The following is a 15,699-nucleotide window of genomic DNA, read 5'->3' on the forward strand; positions in this document are numbered from 1 at the left end:
GCTAACTCCTACACTGACGTCTGACCTAGCGCGACATCGCACCGACGGCTGCTGCCGGGACGCGTGCCATCGGCATCTCTCGCCTCAAACAAGGACCCGGCCCCCGGAGACACGGTGAGTCCCCACCGGACGGCGTCGGGAGGTTCCCGGAAACGGCGGCTTCACGTGAAACATTCAACGAAACCAGCGTCACCACAGGCTAGTTGATGTAAACAAGGGTTAGGTTCCGGTGGCACATTTCTGGTCAGATAACCACCACCGAACTCCCCACTAAAAACCCAGTGCGGCTCAGTGGTTGAGCATGCCTGGATTGAGGGCTTGATCCCCAGGAGGGGGCATGCAGGAGGCAGCCAATCGGTGATTCTCATCGATATTTCTCTCTCCCTCTCCCATCTTCTCTGCTCTGAGATCAATAAAATACATATATATATTTTTAAAAAACCCAAAACACTTCTGGTGTTAATCATTGAAATAAATACTTTAGTTGAATAAAAAGATGGTTATTTCTTAACCCACTGATTTCAGTTTAGGGGCAATGCCCGCCCATCACAGGAGCACGCACACCAGGTCGGGACAGTGCGGCAGGCGGTTCACCTCCGTGCACATCTCGGGGGCGCGGGAGGCATCGGGGTCCCCGGAGAAAGTCCACAGACACGAGAACGTGCACACTCCTCAGCTGGGATGGCCCTCCAGGGACAAGCCAGGTGGGCTGCCCGGGTTCGGTGACATGATCAAGTCAATTGGTTTCTGTTCTCATTTCACAAATGCTTTTTGTGAAAGGATCCCAGGCTAACAAGACTATAAAGTCCATTTTTTTTTTTTTTTCAATTTCAGAGAGGAAAGGAGAGGGAGAGGTGGAAACATCAATGATGAGAGAGAATCATTGGTTGGCTGCTTCCTGCACGCACCCCCACTGGGGATCAAGTCTGCAGTCCGGGCATATGACCCTGATCAGAATTGAACCCAGGACCCTTCAGTCCACAGGCTGATGCTGTATCCACTGAGCCAAACTGGCCAGAACCAATTTTTATTTCCTTAAAAAAAATAGCCGAAACCGGTTTGGCTCAGTGGTAGAGCGTCGGTCTGCGGACTGAAGGGTCCCGGGTTCGATTCTGGTCAAGGGCATGTACCTTGGTTGCGGGCACATCCCCGGTAGGGGGTGTGCAGGAGGCAGCTGGTCGATGTTTCTCTCTCATCGACGTTTCTGGCTCTCTATCTCTCTCCCTTCCTCTCTGTAAAATATCAATAAAATATTTAAAAAAATAAATAGATAAATAAAAAAAATAAATAAAAATAAAAATCTGCAGTTCAGTGGATTGACCACAGTCCTGTGAACCAGGAGGTCCGAGTCAGGGTGGGCTTGAACCTCTCTCATTGATGTTTCTCTCCCTCCCCCTTCCTCTCTCTGAATCAATAAAACATTTTTAAAATGTTCTTTTTTAAACCTATGTTTTTTAAAACCATATTTCAATAACAAGAACATAAATCGTGATTAAACAAGAGACACAGCAGAACACGGTCATATCAACCGAGTTTATCCAGTGTAAGAAAAGTTGTCAGCTTTATTTTGATAAACATTTCAGATTGCCTCCTATCACAGCATACCAACAGGCGAAACGTACATAGTCTGACGTCATACTGCATGTCAAGCCCCAATTCCCAGTCCCAGGTAAGCAAGTTGCAAAATACAAACGCGGGTCAGTGAACTCTAGGTAGTATTTTAAACAAAAACGAGCGAGTTTCCAGCACTTGTGTGACAAGAGACTCTCATTAAAGAGACTTCATTCCACAGGATGTCTTTTCTCACCAGTAATGAGTTCGATCAAGTCTGCGACTCAAAGCACAGGTGACAGCAAACGGGGCAATCAGCCGTGAGTGGTATGTGGCAGCACGTGCTACTAAGCGTTCAAGTTTTGAACTTGACTTGGAGTCCAATGAGAAAAGAATTAGAGGAGCTTTGCCCCCACCTGGAAGAGCGGCCATAACCGCTCTCCTGGCACAATCTGAAGATTGGTGGTCCTCACCAGCCCCCCACAGGAGCTGACGGCCAGCACACTTCCTTCAGCTACAGCTTTGATTGAGCACATAGGTTTGAACAGAAGAAAATTCCCACTTCCGGTTCTAAAGAGCAGGCAGTCCTAAGAAGCAGCAACCATCTGCACATCGGAGTGTACACACTTAAGTTTTGACAGCTTCACGCCTTAAAAAAGAAATTTTGATTTCAGAAGGATTGTTTTTTACATACCCAGCCTCAAACAGGCACACAGGATGTGTCGCAAACAATATTTTAGAAACTGTAAGTGGCACAAAATTATTACAATTTAAAAAAAAATCAAATCCAAGTTTCCAGTGATCTTGAAAGACAAATTATAACTTTTTGTTTAGCTGAATTATCCAGTGTGGTTATTATCTAGGAAACCCTAGATATGTAAAAAAAAAAAGAGTTAGTCAAGGAAAATCTGTAACTTTGATTATTTTCAACCTTTTCAATAGGCCTAGCTAAAAATAAAGGATCCTCTGGCATGAGTCAGATTAACTCAAGAAACGTTACAATGCTGAGCCAGCATTCGGGACCTTATTTGTGGTTTTATGTAATTTCCAGTCTTCATACCACTATTTTTATTTAGATAAGAGAAATGACCTTTTGAAGGAACTGGCGTTAGGAATGGCACTTACGGAGAAAAATCACTACAAGCCAGGGGGAAATGGATCTCAGCTGGCACCAAGTCTCCAAAGTGTGAGGTATTGTATACAATCAACATACAATAGAAGCAACAGGTTAGGAACCTTGGGAAATTCAAATTCCTTCAGTTATTCCTGTTTTCCAGAAAGAATCTGAGGTAAGCATTCTGTTCACTTTACAAAATAAAGCAAGTAAAACAAAAGATGAAACTGCCACAAAAACGCAGCCTGCAGCATTGTAGGAGTCACCCTCGTCTCATCTTTCTGTTCTCCACTTTGTTACAAAAAAAGCAAAAACTATTCTCTACTCAAAGCAGTTAGCCTTGAGCTCACCTGGTGTGGTTAGTGGTTGGATGCTGACTTGTGAACCAGGAGGTCACTGGTTAGATTCCCAGTCAGGGCACAGGCCCGGGTTGCAGGCTCGATCCCTAGTAGGGGGTGTGCAGGAGGCAGATAATCGATCTCTCTCTCTCATGATGTTTTTAATCTATCCCTCTCCCTTTCTCTCTAAAATCAACAAAAACATGTTTGTTTGTTTTTTTAAAAAAAACCTGTTATCAATCGGGAAAAGAGACATGGAAGACTTTTAACAATAAAGAAAACCAGTAATACTTGAGAACACCATGGGGTTTGCATATGATTTTTCTAATTTCCCATCCACCAAACCCTGAAATCTAAACAAGTATTTCAATGAAAACCTTTCTCCCATGTGCGTGAAGGCTGAGCCACTATAGGAGGGTGAGGGCCAGCTAAAACTCACTGGTACTGCCAGTTCCTCAGTGTGTCCTGATTCTTATTTTCCTAACGATAAAGACAACTACTCCAGCTGAGCATTCCCACAGTTCACAAATATGCTGGGGGGGGGGGGGGCAATTTATCATAGTCCCTAAGATTTTCAAGTAAATGCTCCGAACCCATTATAAAACCACCAATTAGCGGCTGAAAATAGCCATTAGAGTCACATTGGAAATAGCTGCTGAGCTGGTTTATGAAGGCTTCCTCTTGTATAAGGATCAGAATATTTGCACAAACTAGCTAGTCTCACGTAAGAATTCTTTTGAACAAGATTTACCCTTAAAACCAATTTCCTCAACTCCTTTCTTTCCCCCAAACTGTTCCATCACATTTTAATGGGGGCAAGTATCTATGGCACTTACCCCTTTAGAAACCTAACGTTTTGGTGAACTGGAAAACTCTGCATAAAACACTTATAGACATCATTTCCCTGTGGCTGCATAATAGATACTGTGAGAAAGTATGTCTGGACTCAGAGGATAAACTGAAATGACAACTGTGACCATATACCCATTCGAGAGTTAGCATTGATTTAAAAGGAAAGCATATTCTATACTTTATTAATTGCCATGTTTTTGTTATGTGGGCCTCAGGGAACATCCTTTTCTCCTATCTGAGAGGGCCTCCTTTTATCGCTAAGCTGAGGGAGACTACGGAGACAAAGCTAACGCAGTCTGACATGAATATAAATAATACGGGAGCCGCACACACGCGTACACACGTGTACACACGCGTACACACGTGTACACACGCGTACACACGCACGGGCGTCAGACCACGGACGTGGTGCTCTCGGGGTTGACGCGCAGGAGCCGGGAGGCGCTGCGCAGGTCCTGCAGCTGCTTGGCGGGCTTGCCCACGCCCTCCTCGAACCGCCTCTCCACCACGGGCAGGACGGTCTCGTAGAGGAAGGAGGCGTTCTGGCGGATGAAGGCCTTCTTCTCCGGGTCCTGCTCGCAGCGGAGGCTGTAGTCCACGTGCTGCACGGCCACCAGGATGATCTCCACCAGGCTCTCCAGCAGCACCATGTGCAGCTCGGGGAAGTACAGCCGCAGCGCCTCCTCCAGGAAGCCCATGGTCTGCTTGGTGAAGGCCACCACCGTGTAGCTCAGGTTCACCCAGCAGTCGTCGCCCGTGTACTGCTCGAAGCTGCCCACCCCGCAGGCCCGCATCTCCTCCTTGAGCTTGCCCAGGGCCTCGGGCGTCATCAGGTTCATCCGCCTCCACATCTCCTCCGAGTTGCGGTGCTTGGTGGCCTCGATGATGATCTCCTTGTAGCTGTGCAGGGCGCCCTGGATGTCCTTGACCAGCAGGGCGTGGACGACGAAGGTGAGGTCCAGCCCGATGTCGCCCAGCTGCCGGCAGTGCTCCTTGGCCACCTTCACGCACTCGGCGGCGGTGGACAGGCTTTCTTTGCTGTCGAACACCTGCTTGCTGAAGGCGTCCACGAACATGCCCATGGCCGACCTGGCCCAGACCACGAAGGCCGAGTAGCAGCCGCTGTCCGTGCCGGCGAAGTCGGTCTCGAACTCCCGGGCGGTCTCCAGGAGGCTGGTGAAGAAGACGTGGCAGAGCTTGTGGATGTACAGCAGCGTGGCGCCCTCGATGCGCAGCTGCCGGATGGCCGTGTGCACGGCGGCCGCCCGGTTGCGCAGGAACAGCTCGCAGGCCCGCGTGCCCTGGCCCAGCCGGATGAGCTGGGACACGGCCCGCCGGGTGGCCCGGGGGCCGCCCCGCAGGGACCGGCCGGGGGACAGCTCGAACACCAGCACGTCCGTCAGCTGCCGCACCCGCTCCTCCACCTTGGCCCGCAGCTCCTTCACGGGCGGCGGGCTGGGCTTGTCCTCCAGGTAACGGTTCAGCTTGTCCAGCAGGTCCACGGCGCCCTCGAAGTCCCTCTGCGCGATGCACACGTCCAGGTCCTCCGGCAGCTCCTGGATCCACTCCATGGACAGGTCCACCTTCTCCTCCTCCGCCTCGGGGGCGGCCGGCTCGTCCTCCTCCTCCTCTTCCTCCTCCTCCTCCTCGAACGGGTTGCTGGCCTTGGAGGCCGCCGGGGGCATCCCCCGCGGGGCGGCGGCGGCGGCCTCCTCCTGCTCCCGCCGCTTCTTCTCGCCCAGGGCCCGCTTGGTCTCCTCCAGCACCTCCAGCCACTCGCGCTTGATCTTGGCGTTCTCCGCCTGGAAAATGCGGCTCTCCGGGAACATGAGCAGCTTGAACATGTCCTTCATGGGCGGGTTGTCCTTGACGTTGACCACGGCCAGGCCGTCCAGGGGGTAGAGGGCGTTGTAGCGGTACATGCCGCGCCGCTGCGGCAGCCAGGTGGCCACCAGCAGGCAGTCGTTCATCAGGAAGCCGTGCACGCGCTGCAGCTGCGCCATGTGGTCCGCCTCGTACTCCACCAGGTCCCCGTTGTACACCAGGTACTGGCCGGGCTTCTCCAGCAGGTGCCGGCAGCCCTCCACCTTCTCCAGCAGCGTGGTGAGCGTGCGCTGCTTCCCGTCCTCGCCGGGGCCCGCGCCGTCGCGGGGGCCGCCCCCGGGGGCCGGGAACAGGCCGGCCGGGCCCCGCAGGGGGTGGTGGTGGTGGTGGTGGTCCCGGCCGCCCGCCGCGCCGCCTCCCTCCTCCCCTCCCGCGGCGGCGGCGGCGGCCCCGGCCGGCAGCAGCGTCAGCGGGATGGTCTCCAGGCTGCTCTTCTGCTCGGTGAGCAGGTGGCTCAGCTGGTACATCTCGCTCTCCAGGTAGGAGATCTCGCGCGCCGTCTCGATGAACTGCCGGTAGTTCTGGTAGACGTTGCGCTTCAGGTTCTGCGCCGTCTCCTCGGCCAGCGCCTGGATGCGCTGCCGGTGCTCCTGCAGGTCCCGGTCCCCGTCCGACTGCTGCGACAGCTGCTTCACGTACAGCCGCGCCTCGAAGCTGCCCGATTCCAGCTGCCGCCGCAGGCGGCTCGCCCCGCTGTCCGACATCATCGCCATTTCCGTCCGGGCCTCGGGCGCGGGCGCTGTCACTCTCGCCGCCGCCGCCGCCGCCGGTGCCTCCTCCGCGATAGGTAGGGGCCCACCCAAGCCCTGCGGGAGCTCCGGGGGCTGAGGAAGACAGGCGAGTGCGCCTGCGCCTCCGATCGAGCGTCAGGTATTGCGCCTGCGCGACGGACCGCCCGCCCACAGCGCGCCTGCGCAGGAACGCCGGCGGCCTACAGCGCCTGCGCCGGAGGAGCTATCCCGGAAGTGAGTATAGGGGCGAGACCGAGCGGGAAGTAGGCAGTGCGCTTGCGCGTAGCTTGAAGCTGTAGGCGTGTCGTGACGGCGGCGGCGGCGGCAGTTTCCTGAAACTCCTGGCGTCCGAATTCTTGGCACCCTGAGGAGGTGCCATGCTGAGTTCTTTTTCTTAAGCCTCAGAACTTGGCTTCGGCCTTGGGGGCCAACCTCAGCTTTCCTTGTCCTCGAGCCCGTTTGCCCCGAGTTCTCGCGAGACCTGCGGGCTGAGCCGAGAGCAGCCCAACAGCCGGTTTCTCGGCGGAGCTCCGCCCGGGATCCGCCAACGGCGGCCGCGCCCGCGAGCGAGCCCGACGCCCCCCGGGGACCCTGGCAGCCATGGACGAGGACCTGGTGCTGGCGCTGCGGCTCCAGGACGAGTGGAACCTGATGACGGAGCGCGAGCGGGCCCTGGAGGCCCTGGAGGCCCAGGAGCCCCTGTCGCTGGTGGACGAGACGTGGGAGCTGGTGGACCCCACGCCGGACCTGCAGGCCCTGTTCGTGCAGTTCAACGACCGCTTCTTCTGGGGCCAGCTGGAGGCCGTGGAGGTCAAGTGGAGCAAGAGGATGACCCTGTGAGTGCGGCGCCCGCCGGGGGTTAGGGCCGGGCGGGCGGTCGGGCGGTTGGTTGCTCTCCGCCCCGCCCCCTCCCCTCCGGCGACGGCCTTGTGGGCCGTTAACCGAGGCCCCGGCGGCGTATCCCTCCCTCTCTCCTCCCTCTCCCCTCCCTCCTCCGCCCAACGGCTTAGAGAGCCGCCTGCCGGCCCCGGTCCCGCCGAGGGCAGAGGGGGTGTGTCGGCATCGCGCCTCCCGGGAAAATAAACCAGCCCGCTTCCGACTGGCCCTGGGGTGCCCGAGGGCCCGGGCTGCGTGCCCCTGGTCCTCCCGGGCCGTTAGGACCCCCCATCGGCCGTGAGCGCGGCGGGAGGGCCCCAGGGACCGGCCCCTTTCCTCCCGGAGTCCCGTCCCGAAGGTGATCGGGGTTGTTGATGCCTAGCCCGTGGGTTGCACACAATTCAAAGGAGACAGACAAAACAAAAAAACAAAAACAAAAAAGGAGACGGTGCTGCGCCGGAGGTGTGTGGCCGGAGGCTGGGCTTCGGGGAGGGGCGGGGCGGCGGAAGAGGATGGAGCTGGCCGGCCGGCCGGGGGCGGGGACGCTGGGCACCGGGCTCCCGGGCGGGCCGGCGGGGCTGGGAGCTGCCCTCTTCCAGCCCGAGGGCACCCGCCCGAGAGAGCCCCGTGCCCCGAGCCCTCCGAGGGGGAGGGACCCGGCGAACGTGTGGGGTTTGACTTGCCACGTGTCCCTTGTGTGTGCGTGTGCGTCTGGGTCTGGGTCGGTAACGCTTGGCGGCGGCTGTCTTGCAGGTGCGCCGGGGTCTGCACGTACGAAGGGAAGGGCGGTATGTGTTCCATCCGCCTCAGCGAGCCGCTCCTGAAGTTGAGACCGCGGAAGGACCTTGTGGAGGTATTCTTTTATATATATATATTATTGACTTTTTACAGAGAGGAAGGGAGAGGGATAGTTAGAAACATCAATGAGAGAGAAACATTGATCAGCTGCCTCTTGCACACTGGGGATGTGCCCGCAACCAAGGTACATGCCCTTGACGGGACTCGAACCTGGGATCCTTCAGTCCACTGGTGGAAGCTCTATCCACTGAGCCAAACCGGTTTCGGCTTGTGGAGGTATTATTTTTTGCATAAGCCTCATTCCTCGCACCCTAACTTAGAAAGGCTGGCTTACCCGTATTTTCTGGCGTATAAGACGACTTTTGAAACGAAAAGAAGTCAACCGAAAATCGGGGGCAAAAGACCAAAATTGCACAAAAATTACCTTCAGATCTTGACGGCAAAGTCTTTTCTTTGAAGTGGGGGGTAGTCTTATACAGCGAATATAGGCCTAAACCTATGTTTTAACTGTAAAATTAGGGGGTCGTCTTATACGCCGGAAAATACGGTGTTTAGATGGCTGAGGACTCATGAATGTAAAATAGAATAATCAGTTTTTCCTCACTGCAGACTTCAATTGTGGAGCAAACGATAATGATTACCTCCTGTTTTTCTAGTGCCTCAAAGTTAAATGCTTTCAGGGATAGTATCTAATTTGATGTGTATAACACTAATTGACAAATTTCAATGCGTGTTATACTTGTTTTTATAAGTGAGGAAATTAAGGTTCAGAGAGGTTAAATAACTGCTTTAAGTTGCATATTTAGAAACTTAGGATCCATAGCTTCCTATCAAGACCCAATTTTTAAAATATATATTTTATTGACTTTTTATAGAGAGGAAGGGAGAGGGAGAGAGAGTTAGAAACTTATCAGCATCTGCGAGGAGCCGTGAGCCAAAGAAGGTTAAGATCCTAGGGAGAGAAAGAACTTCCATTTTTATGTCAAAAGCACCATAAACTAATGTGGTTGTGTTCCGTTTCAGACCCTCTTGCATGAGATGATACACGCCTATCTGTTCATCACCAACAACGACAAAGACCGGGAGGGGCACGGCCCCGAGTTCTGTAAGCACATGCACCGCATCAATGGCCTGACCGGAGCCAACATCACGGTAAGTGAGCCACACACAGTGATACTCGGCAGCTCGTTCACTCAGCGACTCCCGGGGGTTAAAGATGGAGAACTGGGTAGAGACAAATCCTGTCTTGAGGATTTTGCCAGAGGCCGGGGACGCTGCCTCGGGAGTGGCAGCAGAGCCGGCCTTCCGGAGGCCTCTGGCCACGTCCAGGGCACCTTCCGTGCGGGCCATCAGGCCGCAGTCTCTCTGGGATGGTAACGGTGGGCTCCTCCTACCGTCCACCCTGCATTCTGCGCTGTTTTGCATCCTTCCCTCTTCCAAGTCGTCTTAGGTTTCTATTGCGATGTAATGTAGGAGGCGCAGAGCCTGGGGCCCGAAGAGCATGGGTTCGGTTTTTGATCTGAACGGGCGGCCTATGTAACTCTTCTGCACCTCCTCTTACTCGAATGTAAAATGGGGATGAGCACAGGAACTTGGCTTGGGCCCTGATGAGGACTGAAGGAGGAAATACATGCAGCACATTTCAGCACAGTTTGAGTGCTAATTCAATCTTAGTTGTTTTACTGCTATCAATTGGTCTTATCAGATAACCTCTCCATTCCTTTTTTCCTTACCTCCCACATTCTCCTGCTCAGATAGGTCTTGGGTTGCTGACTGAACTTTCCACCTCCGTTCTTTCCTCCAAACCCCTTCCTGAACTGGCACGGCCAGGTCGTGTTTAGGGAGCTCCCAGGGAGAGGGGCCCTTTGGCGCTGATCCTTGCAGGGAAACAGTGCTTATTTGTTATGGATGCACAGGCTCTTGTTTTTTATCCTAAGGTTTTATATTAAATTCGTTTTCTAAAACTTGAGCGAGTGTAGAGGCTTTGCATTTCTCTAAGGGGTTTCTTTCTGTCTCCTAATCCCCACTGGACTGCTGCTCTTGGCCATTAACGTGAACTTGGAACAGAGCTAAGTCTAGCTGCTGTCTCTCCCCAAATAAAACTTCAGAAAGTTATAAGAAACCGCAAAGCTTTTAAAAAACAAAACAGACCCAAAAAAGCTGCTGCATTTCCTTAAAGTGGTTAGACTGCCCCTGAGCTGGCCTCTCTCCGCCCAGGTGTACCACACCTTCCACAGCGAGGTGGACGAGTACCGGCGCCACTGGTGGCGCTGCGACGGGCCCTGCCGCTTCCGGAAGCCCTACCTGGGCTACGTGAAGCGCGCCACCAACCGCGCTCCCTCCGCCAACGACTTCTGGTGGGCGGAGCACCAGCACTCCTGCGGGGGCACCTTCGTCAAGATCAAGGAGCCAGAGAACTACTCCAGGAAAGGCAAAGGGAGGACCAAGCCGGCGGCAGCGGAGAACAAAGGTAACGACCCGCCAGCCAAGGCGGCAGCTGTGGGGCAGCCGGCACTGTCTTAGAAAGCTGGCATGCGGTAGTAAGAGAAGCTTAAGGAATGGTTCTGGACGTTTCCAGAGGGGACTTAAACTCTTACAACCCCAGGATGACGGTAGGAAAATATGTGCGCTCTATGTAGATGGAAGTAAAAGTAGAATCGTTTTTTAATATTTGAGGGTCCCCCACTGATAATATTTGAGGGTCCCCCTTCCCTACCTTGACTCAGTGACTCATTAGGAAACAGAAGGCAAAAGGATTGTCAAAACAAAAACACTAATTCCAACAACAATGCCCGGAACGTGAGCCGTCACTACACCCCTTCCGATCAGCTGGGTCCTGTCCAGCTGCCTCTCCTATTGATGTGTCCTCCTGGGGGGGAGCGGGCAGGATGTGACATGTGCCTGAGGGGCCTCGTCAGGCTCTCCCCTTCCTGAGCAGCCGGCCCGGCCTTTGAAGCGGTGGCCGGGTTACCAGAGTTCACGGCCCTCCCTGGGACTCAGGCCTGTGGGCTGCCTCTCCCCGATCTGAAATGCTCGGTCGAGGAGTCTGAGAAGAATTTACATGCAGATCACATCCCTGAACATCGCTTAGAATTCTGAAAGCTGCTTCCCAGGACAGGAAAGCTGTGCTGCAGGTCCTTGTATGGTAAACGAGAGCACGTTCCTTATCCTTTATGTTCTGAGTACGAGCCGCTGATGAGTAGGTAGTGATATGGGTCTGAGTTAGAATGAGACGTTTCATTGTGGAATGAAATACCTGCCTGTGGCTCAGTGTTGGCTGCTGTTAATCTGGGGTCGGGAAAACCGCTATTTGCTCTGTTGCAGATAAGACGAACAGCGTGGTCCCGTTCAGCGGGAGGGGACACGTCCTGGGAGAAACCAACAACTTACCGCCATCAGGGAAGCCCCCCACGCCGAGTGCCCTTAACAAGACCCAGGAGCCGCTAGGCCAGGCCCACCCGGCCCGAGCCGGAAGCCGGAAGCCTAACACCGAGGCGAAATTCGAGCAGGACGGTTCGAGGAAAAAGACTGTCCCTCCCGCGCCGATCGCCAGCCGCCAAAGCACGGTGAGCAGCTACTTCCCGCGGGCGGCCGCCGCTCAGAAGGCCTTCCGGAGCAGCGGGGGCCCCGCGGAGAGCACAGGGGCCCCATCCGCCGCTCAGAGGCGGCCCCCCTCCTCCAAGGCCGCCCTCCGGAGCGCGCCCTCCGCCTCTGCGGCCGCCTCCACCTCTGCGGCCGCCTCCCAGGGCAGGGGCTGGCCGGACACGGGGCCCCCCAGCAAACAGCGCAGGCTGGAGGACAGGACTGTCTTCGACAAGTTCTTCATCAAGACGGAGAAGGTACCGAGCGGTGGCGGCCATCCCCGTCCTGCACCGACTCCCGGAAGCCCCGCCAGCCAGAGCCCAACGGTGGCCTGTCCCGTGTGTCAGGACGAAGTGCTGGCGTCTCTGATCAATGAGCACCTCGACCTGTGCCTTGAAGGCGATGGCAGCCAAGTGAAAAGCAGAAATCTTTGAAAACAAGGTCTCACACACACACCACCCGTGTCAGTCTCAGGGAGTCCGCGTAAACACTAAGACTTGTAACCGACAGATGTTCTATTTATATATCTATGACACTGTGATTTTAAATATTTGTCTAAGGTGCTGTATTTATATTTATGTTCACCCGTGCCTTACGTATGCTGCAGCCCAGTTCTGCATGTTTACATGCATAGTTTTCAGAATCTCTTTCTTGCTCTTAAAGGTTTTAAATACTTTAATCTTTTTGTGTACTTCCCTCACAATATTTAGTGAAGAATTAACTGTTTGGTTAAATTGAGTATTTATTAATATTAAAACTCATTCCTAGTACTGTTAATGTGTATACGGTCAGGCATGCTGACCCAAAACACAATCTAGAATACAAAGTTAGCTGTTAGGGTACTCAAGGTTATTTAAAAAGCTTTTGAGATTTTCCCTCCCAAATCTTAACAGGAAATACATTTTATATACTTGAAAGAATTTTGTCTTAGCCGGTTTTAGGTGAAAGTAGACAGAGTGTGGTAAAACAGATTTCTTTGGAATATTCCTGGTAACAAATGGCCACTTAACTTTTCTAGGCCAGAGTTAGTCTTTCTCAAAATTGAGCAACACGAGTGGCTAAAACTCGGTGCTAAGTACCTAATGCCTACCACACAGCAGAGTTGCCTAGCTTATGCCCAGCTTATCTGTAAGTTTCAACCCTGTAAGCCAAAGTTGAAACCATTCTCATAAGAATATTTTAGTGAAGGAACCTACTTTCATCCGTTCGCTTCTGTCTCAGCATGTTGGCATGTTCCCAAGACTCGAGTTCACACGTTTTCTTTCTTAACTTCGGTGCAACATGATGTGTGTTCACGAGGTGCTCAGGGCGAAGCTGGGGTCCTCCTGGTTACCCAGTGAACACCCACTTTTCTTCGGTCACCACAGGTTCGCTTAGCTCGTTCTGAACTTCATAAAGTAGCACTTTGTTCTGGGTGGCAAAAGTTCATTCTTTTTTTAAATTGCCCTGTAGTATATATGTGAATATGCCAAAAGGTACACATCCATTCTGCATTAATGGGCGTTTGAATTACTTCCGGTCGGAGCTGGCGATAGGAATGCTGCTGCTACGAACAGCCTTGTCATTTTCTTGGGCTTGTACTCAGGACTGGATTGCGGGCTCTCGGGGTGTATTTATGGTTAGCTATAGGAAATGGTGCCAGTTTATGCTCTTACCAGCCATGTATGAGGGTTTCAGTTGTCTAGTTACTAACTCTATCATCAATCCTTGTCATTTTAGCCTATCTGGTTGACAGTTCACAAGTTTTGATATTTCTCAAGTGTGAAGTTGAAAAATAGTATTTAATAAAAAGAAATTACTTAAAATGTGTGTTTTATGTCAATGATATGTAGTTACACATTTTGAACCCAAACTGAACAAGGTGCTGAGGCCACGAAGTAAATCAGACAGTCCATGTCTTCAAGCAGCTTTTCAGCCTGCGGGGGTGGGGGGGAGGGGGGTGTGGGCACAGCAGGTTCGTGTCCCCCATTACACATGGACTGGCAGCAGCCTGCCCTCCGAATGCCGGGAGATCTCATGTACAATCATCACAGGTCCGGCTGCCTCGGGAGTGGAAATTAACAGAAGGATGGGATGTGGAGATTAGCTTCTATTTTTTCTTATAAGTTATATATCTACATACTTCATCATCACATCAAATAAAACGTGAAAGACTTTCTTAAGTGACCCTGGATCTAAAGTTTACAGCCTGTGTGTTGTGATGCAGAATCCTGCTGGTGCTAAACCTACCACAAGCTGTACCCTCTTGTTTGCTGAACACCAGGGGGCGCTCTGGGTAAGTGAAATTTCTCTGAAATGCCCCAGGGCTAACTAAGTAAACCTCAAGGACCAGAGAGAAACTTGCCAAGAGCGGTAACAGTCACTGCCAGTTCTGATTCATGGAAAGGCGAGGATAGCTTATGATCTCACGTCCCAGGAGAGGGAACACAGCAAGCCAGGAGTGCGTGCTTGTTCAAACAAACAAGGACTCCTTTACAGGGCAGCTCATCCCCCCACTTGCTTCCCCTTTCACTCCACACGACTGAGTCTCCTGCAAGAGAGAAACCAGCGCTCACACTGAGCAAAACACGGTCATGCCCGGCCAGTGCGGCTCAGTGGCTGAGCGCCAACCCCTGAACCAGGAAGTCGCACAGTTTGATTCCCGGTCAGGGCACCTGCCTGGGTTGTGGGCTCCATCCCCAGTGAGGGGCGTGCAGGAGGCAGCCAGTCAGTGATTCTCCTCACTGATGTTTCTATCCCCCTCTCTCAAATCAATAAAAACAATTTAAAATATAAAATATTAAAAAAAAAAAACTAGATGATACATAAATGAAAACCAAGGTAATCCTGAAAATTAAGCAAATGTTTAAAAAACAACACGAGGTCGTGCCCATCAGGAGGTCTGCCAGACGAGGAAAGCCAGGCGTTCCCCTTCCTCTCAGCGTGTCCGCCACGGCTGTGTCGTCTGAACCAGCCTGGAAGCTTCCATCGGGCATGCCCTTTGCCCTGCATTCCAGGTCTAAGAGGACAAAGAGGAGCGTCTTAGATTGTTGGTGCGAGCCAGTGCGATGGCTGGGCATTTCTCAAATTCCATCACTATCTGCTTCTCAAAACCACCATGAGGAGCACTGCCCCTCTCCACAGTTCTCCAAAAAATCCGAATTGGTGTATTTCCAAGCTAGATTACTCCTAAGACATCAGCCATCCCAGTTGTCAGCATTCCTGCCCACCACACACAGCTGACCCCTGAACGTGGGTTTGGACAGTGCGGGTCAACTTACCCTGGATTTCTTTTTTCAACAAATGCTGTATTTTCCTGACGATTTTAATGTTTTTCTCTAGCTGACTTTATTGTGAGTATACAGTATATAATACGTATACAAAATATAAATCAGCCAAAACTGGTTTGGGTCAGTGGATAGAGGGCCTGCGGATTGAAAGGTCCCAGGTTCGATTCCAGTCAAGGGCATGTACCTTGGTTGCGGGCACATCCCCGGTAGGGGGTGTGCAGGAGGCAGCTGATCCATGTTTCTCTCTCATCGATGTTTCTAACTCCCTATCCCTCTCTCTTCCTCTCTGTAAAAAGTCAATAAAATGTATTTTATATATATATATATATATATATATATATATATATATATATATATATATATATAAACTATTTATTGGCAAGGGTTCCAGTCAAGGAGCTATGAGTCACGTTTTGGGGGAGTCAAGTTACCTGTCATTTCTGACGGGACTGGTGCTCCTGCCCCCTGCACTGTTCAAGGGCCAACAGCGTATGAAAATCGGCATCAGCGTTAAAAAAACGGAGAGCCTACTTGTTCTACAAGAGTCCTCACAGGAGCCTCTGTGTATCTGTATGCGTTGATGATAACCAATAGGTATAAATGTGCACACACACACATAAATGTGCTTACATACACACACATACACGCACTTCCCAGCATGCTGGCACTCACCGCAAGGTGCTCCTGCAGACTGCTCCTCTGGG

At 52.5% G+C, this 15,699-nt stretch overlaps 2 protein-coding genes across 2 annotated transcripts; one reads left to right on the plus strand and one right to left on the minus strand.

Annotated features, from left to right (window-relative positions):
* Window positions 1-1,533: 1,533 nt before the first annotated feature.
* On the minus strand, window positions 1,534-6,569 carry EXOC8 (exocyst complex component 8). The gene has a single exon (XM_084868703.1). The coding sequence runs from the start codon at window positions 6,450-6,452 to the stop codon at window positions 4,248-4,250; it is 2,205 nt and encodes a 734-aa protein (XP_084724829.1). The 5' UTR covers window positions 6,453-6,569; the 3' UTR covers window positions 1,534-4,247.
* Window positions 6,570-6,744: 175 nt separating this feature from the next.
* Window positions 6,745-15,306, plus strand: SPRTN (SprT-like N-terminal domain). The gene is made up of 5 exons (XM_084868743.1): window positions 6,745-7,306; window positions 8,100-8,199; window positions 9,168-9,296; window positions 10,362-10,614; window positions 11,469-15,306. Exons 1-5 carry the CDS (start codon window positions 7,071-7,073, stop codon window positions 12,158-12,160), a joined length of 1,410 nt encoding a protein of 469 aa, XP_084724869.1. The 5' UTR covers window positions 6,745-7,070; the 3' UTR covers window positions 12,161-15,306.
* The last annotated feature ends 393 nt before the right edge of the window (window positions 15,307-15,699 follow it).

This window comes from Pipistrellus hanaki, assembly GCF_964339955.1.
Source record: "Pipistrellus hanaki genome assembly, chromosome: 20".
Classification (NCBI taxonomy): Eukaryota; Metazoa; Chordata; class Mammalia; order Chiroptera; family Vespertilionidae; genus Pipistrellus; species Pipistrellus hanaki.